At 35.6% G+C, this 9,152-nt stretch overlaps 1 protein-coding gene across 1 annotated transcript; it reads right to left on the bottom strand.

Moving 5' to 3' along the window:
• Positions 1-2,937: 2,937 nt before the first annotated feature.
• trmu (tRNA 5-methylaminomethyl-2-thiouridylate methyltransferase) lies at positions 2,938-9,072 on the bottom strand. The gene is made up of 11 exons (XM_058416612.1): positions 8,875-9,072; positions 7,927-8,092; positions 7,093-7,199; positions 6,884-7,006; positions 6,606-6,778; positions 6,457-6,510; positions 6,308-6,374; positions 5,386-5,486; positions 5,136-5,280; positions 3,855-3,937; positions 2,938-3,400 (listed from the first exon to the last, which is right to left on the bottom strand). The coding sequence occupies exons 1-11, from the start codon at positions 8,954-8,956 to the stop codon at positions 3,281-3,283; spliced, it is 1,221 nt and encodes a 406-aa protein (XP_058272595.1). The 5' UTR covers positions 8,957-9,072; the 3' UTR covers positions 2,938-3,280.
• Between the last annotated feature and the right edge of the window lie 80 nt (positions 9,073-9,152).

Below are 9,152 nucleotides of genomic sequence, written 5' to 3'. Positions count from 1 at the left end.
TTTAGGATGAATTAGAGTGGAGACTGCAAGCCAGACCTTCTCATCCAGTATCAGTGCCTGTTCCCAGAAATGTGCTTCTAGCAGAATGGTCAAAAATTTCCATAAACACACTCTTAAACTTTGTGAAAAAGCCTTCCTAGAAGTGTTTCTACATTTATGCTGTTATAGCTGTAAAGGGTGTTTTAACTCCATTTTTAATTCATGTGCATGTAAAGGCAGACGTCCCAGTTTTGGAATGGTGCAGAGTCTCCGCTCTAATTCATTCTAAAGGTGTTCTAGTGAGTTGACTCCAAGAGTCCGTGGAGGCCAGTCAAGTTCCTCCACACCAAACTCACTCATCCATGTCTTTATGGACCTTGCTTTGTGCACTGGTGTGCAGTCATGTTGGAACAGGAAGGGGCAATCCTCAAACTGTTCCCACAAAGTTTGGCGCATGAAATTGTCCAAAATGTCTTGGTATGCTGAAGCATTAAGAGTTCTTTTAACTGGAACTAAGGGGCCAATCCCTAAAAAACAACACCTGAATTTAATGATTTGGAAGGGTGTCCCAAAACTTTTGGCAATATAGTGTAACTATGTAGCCCATACGTACCAATTTAAAAGAAACAATGTACTCCTTATTTACCCATATTTACCCACAAAATTAAAACAAGATAAGATTAATACAAGAGATTCATTTGGCAATGATGTGTAGCAAGAAGGCCTTGTGTGAAGTCAGCAAAGTCAGCATCAGGGCTTTACACCAAGCTGCATGCACATCGCTTTGTGAATAGGAGCATAGTAATGATGGAGCAGGTTTGGGACTTTTAATTCCAAGGAGGGAAAATCTTAATGCTACAGCATACATCCTATACAATTGTATGTCAACAGTTTGGCAAAGAACCCCTTATGAGTGTGATGGTCAGGGGTACGGGCACTGTTATGGGGGATGCAGAGTATGGGCCCTGGATGCTAGAGGCCCCCAAATCAAGACTTCTGTCAATATATTTTTTAAATATTTCATTAACTTCATTAACATTAACTAATAATATTGTAGTAAAATAAAATAAAAAATTAAAAGTATAGAAAGTGAGAAGTGAAAGTGAGCGCACTCGTGTCGATTCAAAATACAGCATGCATGATGTTATCCGCACAAAAAATAAAACAATGAATGAAGATGAAGACGTTAAAAGAATGAACGTTTCCCTTATGAACTGGATTCTTACACATCAGAATAAACAAAATATTGGAGATGATTGTAGTGACAGACAGGGACAGACTGAACATGCTAATTGTTACGGCCTCAGTGTAGACACTAGCAGCGAAAGGGGACAGCAGATTAGCAATAAACAAACAACTATATGCAGAGATGGAACAGTACGAAAGGACAGCATTCATGTCAGCGGCAGTACCAGCGACAATGACCTCAGAGAGACAGGACTACAGGTTAGCGAGAGTCTGCAACATTTCACATTGACAATAAACAAACAACTGTCAAAGCAAAAGGTTATATGTTATATATGTATTAAAGCTTTAACTAAAACCGAAACTAACATTAAAATCTTAAAACCATTTTTGTTAATTGAAATAAAATATTTCAATGTTATTTGAAATAATATAAATGTTAAGTAATAAATTATTTCATTTTCTTATTCGGTGTCTTTCAATTTCTTATTAAATGTCACACACACACACACACACAGGGACAAACACACAGACAGGGACACACAGAAACAGGGACACACACAGAAACAGAGACACATACAGAGACAGATCGCTCAAATCCTTATGCTTGCCCATTTTTCCTGCTTCTAACACATCAACTTTGAGGACAAAATGTTCACTTGCTGCCTAATATATCCCACCTACTAACAGGTGCCATGATGAGGAGACAATCAGTGTTATTCACTTCATCTCTTACTACTCATAATGTTATGCCTGATCAGTGTGTGCTTGAAATAGCGGTTACTGTACAGCCATATTTTTTTTTATTATATAATGCAGGTTCAAAGCAGTCCGAGAGAGAGCGAGAGAAGTAAAAGATGAAAACTAAAATAAGAAAAATGAAATAAATAAAATAAGAGAAGGCAGGCTTAGGAAATAAATCCCTATCTGTGCAGTAAGGAACGAATAAAAGTGAATATAGAGAACAAATGTAAACTAGAAAACAATCTTATTAACTAGTATTTTGTTTATTGTGTCCGTATTATTAAGGAGAACCAAATGAGTTTAGATTTAGAGTTTTTATTAAATAGATTGCGATTTTCAAAAATATATTGGATTTATATATTGGAGTCTACACTGGCACCCGAACTTTAAAAAAAGGAATAAATATCTTTAATTACAATATTCCAGAAAACTAAAAATCTACTGAAAACTACAGAAACAGAAAAGTGAATAAAACAGAAATAAAAAAAGACATAAAACAAATAATCAACAATTAGTAAAAAAAAAAAAAATTAAACAAACCCATCAAAACCATCAAGATTTTTTATTTTAATACTTTCTAATAAAATAAAATAAAACTTTTTTTTGGCAGAGAGCAATTTATTAAACTTATTTTTAAGTTAAACTAAAATAAGGAAGTCATTCAAGTGTTTAATTACCTAAGAAAATAATATGAAAACTATAGGAAAAATGAAAACCGATAATAAATGCTTACCGATTAAAATTTAAAACTAATTCTAAAACTAAAACTAATTCATCATTGACTTTTGGCGCTAATTAAGTTCAGCACGCCCTCTAGTGTACAAGAGAGAAAACTCCATCACTCCATGCTTCATTACAAAAGGTCTACATAGGCTTAGGGGGGGAATGTAAACAGTTTCTGATACTGCAATACATTTAAAAAGGCAATAATGACCACGTGATCAGCAAATCAAGTATCATGAATTTGGACACTAAAAAATTGTGTTTTGATAAACATGCAAGATCAAGATTACAGTATTACAGTACCTGTACAAAAATCCATTTTAATGAATTTCAATTCAAATAGGCTTTCACATACGACAGATAGAACAGTAGCCATTTTATGCCAGAACATAAATTAAATAGATTTGTTTCATATATGACAAGCAGTACAATTAATTTTATACACACGGCATACTACAGCATTCTGAGTAAATTCCATCATTAAAATGATTCAACGTGACAAAAAGCGTCTTTGCAATTCTTTTGCAGCAAGTATAAAATACTGAATTTGTCCATTTATTTGTGCTCCTCTTCAGACATGGGTGCGAATGCACTGAGAGGTAGCATGTGAGTGTACATAAGTTCATGTGCTGATTTGGCGTGACTCATTTCAGACAGCTGCCCCTGGTGGTTGCCGATTGCGGCCTCTCTGGAGTGTGTGCTCACTGGGGCCCAGTCGAATAATCTTCCCACTGCCTAGACACTCATCACCCTTATACAGCACAGCAAACTGCAAGAGACAAATATGTATTGATCACTGAGTGAAAATTACAGAGTAGTGAAGGTTTAGATCATTATTAGGTAGACTAAAAATTAATAATTAAAAAAAATACCACTCCTCTATTATCTTTGGGGACAAAAAAGGTTTGGAAAAGAGTCTAAATATATCTAAGTCAAAAAATGCAAATGTTTATTTGTATTGAAAAATCAGACTGATTGATTAAATAATAAATAAAGGAATTGTAATAATGTAATAATTGAATAACCACAATAACATTCAGAAGCAAACATTTTTGTCCGGTCAGGTTTCAACACTAGATAAAAAATAAAATCAGGTTTTTATACACATCAGTAGCGAATATGGTCAAATTCTAAGCAGCACACGAACCCGATCTCTATTTCAATAAATATTATATAAAATATTATATAAAACACATCCAGTACATATCAGTCATTTAATTTACCTGTCCAGGGGTCATTGCTCTCAAGGGCTGCTTTGTCATTATCCAGACTGATCCATCCACATTCAGAGTCACGCTGCAGGGAGCTGACAAACACAGCATCACAGCAGGATCAACAATGAATCATGATATGGTTTTATATTTAAAATGACAAAATGTGCTCATTTGCAATCACTCTGTAAAACACACCTCTCACTACTGTGCTAAGGATTTAGGCCACTTCATGAGGTTATGTTTAACTGCTTTGCTCTAGTCCTGAATTGGATCCTGTATGATTTGTACAATGCATAAATGTAAATGTATAACATATATTACTAAGTTATTACTGCTGGATCACAGCATGGCTGAATTCAGGGATCTGATTAGTTAGATGTTGATGTTTTTACATTTTCATTAACAGCAGCTCTTCCGGTAGTTCTAACGAGTCAAATCACAGTTTATATTATAGTTGTAGACTTGTAATGCAGAAGTTCTATCAAAAAAATGTATAATCATTGATTTGGTTACGTTTTCTTGTGAGTAGATGTTTATTTGGCATAGCTGGAAGGAGTCTACAGTGTCAATGTCAGTTTCTAACAGGCAATTAACAGTTAAAGCTGTAACATTAAGTTTGGCATAGAACAGAGAGTTCTCTGTAACATGACATGGTACTATTTCTTTGATTTATTGAATTAAAGAGAGACAGAAAGAGATGGTTGTAAGGAAACAAATGTTAATAGCTGTTATAGAGTAAGTGATGACTGAAACTAGTTTGGGGATATTCCATAGTGCTAAATATGATTATGTTGTAGTTGTTCTTTTGACTGCTCCTTTTTTGGTCGCCACAGTGGATCATTTGCTCTGCATGTTTCGATTTGGCACAGGTGTTACGCCAGATGCCATTCCTTACGCAACCCTCCCATTTTACCCAGGCTTGGGACTGGCACTGAGAGTTAACTCTTCAGTGGCTGGGTTAGCTCACTGCCTGGGAATTGAAACCGGGCCATGGCAATGAGAGCAGGGTTTCCTGCCGCTGGTCCACTGACAGGCATTAAATGAATACAATTTATGATGTTCAATAATTAACGTTTGAAAATTGGTTGCTGTGGTATATGAGGAATGAAACCCATTTGGATATGTGGTTATTGAAAAAATAATCAACTTCTTAGCAGTAACAGCATCTCAAATTTTGAAGCAATCTCAAGTAATCACAATTTCTCTTCACATCAGCCATGTCTTTGATGAATTTCTCTTTATTTAAAAGCAAGCCCCAACGTGTTTTATTCCTGACATATTATGACTTACTTAAAGGCATCTGGTGAATGAACCTGAAGTGACACTCCATCATCTGTGTGTGCACCAATTCAGCAGGAGGCTCTCCAATTATCCAGTGGAAGCGATTAGTCTGTAGTGTGTCTCGTAACAGTGCAGGGTGGTTGGTTGTAGGACCCTGAGAACGTGGAACGAGCTTCATCTCAATCACATGTAATACGATTATTAGCTTTTGATAATGAAAAAGGACCCATGAGCTATGATTAAACAACGTATAACTCACAATAAATATTTCACCAGTCGTGATGTCTTTATCCACAACAAACCAGGGATCTTTTTGGCCTCCTATCCGTGCTCTTTGTCCTAAAGTAAACGTGAACCAACCTGTGGGGGAAAAACATAGAATACTATTACATACTGGACAAACAGCATCTGCAATTAGTCTAGCTGATATTACAGCTCCACAAACTTACACCAATAACACCTTTACAGTGCTGTTGTAGCTAATCCACAGCAGGTTTTAATATATTGTGAGTTCCGATAAATAGTTCTGCTTTTCTGCTCATCACGGTCGTAAAGATTATTTGAGCTACCACTGACTTCCTGTCAGTTCAGACTAGTCTGATAATTCTCCTCTGAACTCTCATCAGGAAAGTGTTTCAGCCTGCAGAGCCTCTGTTCACATCATTCTGTCAAAACTCTAGAAACTGTTCTGTGTATGAAACTCTCAAGAGATTTTTTTTTTTACTGAAAAATCTGGCACCAACAACTATGACACAGTCACAGAGATCACACTATATCCTCATACTGATGGTTGATGTGAACATTAACAGAAGCTCTTGACCTGATTTTAGACACTGTGCTGCTGCCATGTGATTAACTGATTAGATAACTGCATAAATGAGGTGTTCAGGTGTTCCTATTAAAGTGGCAGTGAGTGTAAATAATAATAATAATAATAATAAAGCATTTATGGTGCATACCAACATCCTGTGGGTGCTTATTACATTATATTGACTAATATGTTTTCATTTTAAATATCTTCTTGTGCTCTGTTTCGAGTATAACATATAACATAACCTACCTAGTGTGCTATATTCACTATTTAGCCACAAAGAAAATGAGCAGAAAGAATGGAGGATAATTTAACAATCCAAAAGTATCTCTCTTTAGATATTTAGTCAAGCAAGATTAAAAAATAATACCTTTATGCTCTCCCATCATCTTCCCATCTTCAATGGAGACAAAATGTCCAGGTTTAGGCTCTAAATACTGTCACAGGAAATCGGTGAGCTTCAGGTCTCATGACTTTAGGTAGTACTGAATTCCACTATGGTGTATAAAAAGCACATACCTGGAGGATAAAGTCCTCAAAATGTCGCTCACCAATGAAGCAGATTCCCATGCTCTACAGACAGTGAACAAGTTCTGTTTGGTGATTCAGGTCACACTGTAAACTGTGCATGCATGCTCTCTCTCTATAGAGTAAGCATGCTGTATTACCTCCTTCTTCTTCAGTACATGATGGAACCGTGCCTCGGCTGCCATTTTCTTTACAAATTCTTTCGTGAGTCCAGCCAGAGGGAAGATTGTCCGCCGGAGGGCTTCCTGTGAGATTTGGCTGAGGAAGAAGGTCTGGTCTTTAAGACGATCAGCACCTTGGTACAGCCTCACAGCTAAAAAAAAAAAAAAAAACAGGAGATCTTTATATTCTCACAGGATTGCACTCCACCCATGCTGTTTCTAAAGTGATGGTATAGTGACATTACTATGAGACTCACTATTTCTGATCTCAAACCGATCGTGGAAGAGAAACTCTGGAGTTGGTTTATGAGTTTGCTGGAAAACCTCCTCATCTTCCTGAGATGTTCTTGCATAGTGACCGGTTGCCATGGCATCAGCACCTGCATAACAAACAGGATACGTTTTCAGTGCTAAACATCAACATCACCACAGGACATAATGAAAGTTTTCGAGCATGCAGCCTCACCTAATATATTGACTGCATACTGATAGAAGTGCTTGAATTTGATATGTTTGTTGCACAATATGTCTGGATTTGGTGTCCTGCCTTTCTGGTACTCCCCAAGAAGATTACTACAAGGAAAAAAAAAACAAAGAAGACAGACAGCTTGTTAAAGAAAAGATATGTTGAATGATCAGACTATGATCATTTTATTTTACTGTAAAGAAATAAAAATATAGGTTAAATAATAATAATAATAATAATAATAATAATAATAATAATAATAATAAAAACAAAAACTTTTTTTTTTAGATTTTTTTATTTTAGTTTTTTTTTACAGTTTTACAGAAATCTATAAAAAATATTTAAATACAGGATAGAAATTTTAATTTTGCTTTAATTTTGCTATTTTTTTTACTTTTAATTTTAACTGTAACAGTGTATTAATTATTAATGATTGATCCCTAATGAGCAAGTCCGAGGCGATATTAGGAATAAACTCTATACCAGAAAAGGAAAGCCATACTAATCTGAGTGACACCGAATAGTGTGTGTATAAATTATTTATGTTCTGTAACTGTGCCATATATGGTGCAATTATATAACCACAAAATTCATTCTAGTTTTAACTTATTCTTGAAGTTATAGAGTGTTCACTGATGGAGACTTGAATGCAAAACTGTCCATGCAAATTGCAGTCCTAAAGCTATCATACAATATTCAATAAATGTGTTTTAGCCTGGTTATCAAATAACCAAACTACAGTATGTTGGATGCCTGATATACAGGACTGCACTTGAATTCAGTTGTCATACATACATACATTAATAAATAAATAAACATAATGAAGTGCCATACCTAAACACTTCATGCCAGTACTCTTTGACATAGGAGACCTGATGGAAAGGCATATCCAGCATCCGGCACACTTTATAGGCATCTTCACAGTCTCTCTCTGAGGTGCACACTCCGCTCTCATCCAGAGAATCCCAGTTCTTCATGAAAACTCCTGTAACCTGGTAACCTAAAATAAACAAAGTTAGCAAATCAGCACCGCTGTATGACTGATACACATGGTGGCACTGTGAACACTTAAAACAGCATATACTTTTATGGATATTTCTCAAATGCCTCTAGAAGAGTGAGATTTAAAATAATGCCATATTGTCAATATACAGCTACTTATAGTATTTGAGATTTTCCATACAATATATTAAAAAACCATTTGAACATTTATTAAGCTACATGAACACTTACTTTCAGGTTAGTGGGAAATTAATAATGCATTAATTTATCAAAAATAAACCCAAAGATGGGTCAGGATGCATCTAACAGATATTGAAACATTTCTTACAGAGCTTGTTTCTTGGACATCTGTTTACAAATATTTTTTTGCTATAAAGACAAAACAATGTCTATACCATATTACTCCTAATCATTTAGTACAGCACTATTATATAGAATATATGAATTAACATTGTTGGATAGTGTCAAAATTTTGTTAAAATTAACTATGATTTTTTTATCACCATATATCACTAGACATCAGCATATAAATGCAACAAAAATAAGTAACAGTCAAAGCCACAGGTTCCCAACCCTGGTAATGTAGAAGCCCCTGTCCACAAAATTGTAATAGTTTCTCAACTCCTAACACACCGAATTCAACTAACCAGCTATTTAACACCCCTTCCTGAGTTGAAGTGAGTGTGTTAGAGCAGGAAATACACTAAATCTGCAGGTCCAGTGTTGGGAACCTGTGTCTAAGCATCAGATCCTACTGATAAGAATGGACGAATTTCTCACCTCTTCGCTTGAGTAAAAGAGCAGCGACAGAGCTGTCCACCCCACCAGACATGGCACACACGACATGTCTCACTACACCCATGACTTTTACCCCAATACCAGATTATTCGTTGTATTTCGGCAGAATACAAGATGTATTGAAGGTGTCATGTTCGCGTACAGTGCGCCGCCATATTTGTGGTCCTACACAAAACATTGTCCGATAGGAAACTGAACTTGTTTGTTGTTTATAGTATATTGATACACTATTTAGTGCATTACAAAGTACTATAAATATA

The sequence above is a fragment of the Hemibagrus wyckioides genome, linkage group LG19 (assembly GCF_019097595.1).
Source record: "Hemibagrus wyckioides isolate EC202008001 linkage group LG19, SWU_Hwy_1.0, whole genome shotgun sequence".
In the NCBI taxonomy this organism is placed as follows: domain Eukaryota; kingdom Metazoa; phylum Chordata; class Actinopteri; order Siluriformes; family Bagridae; genus Hemibagrus; species Hemibagrus wyckioides.
This window is presented reverse-complemented; position numbering and strand designations above follow the sequence as displayed.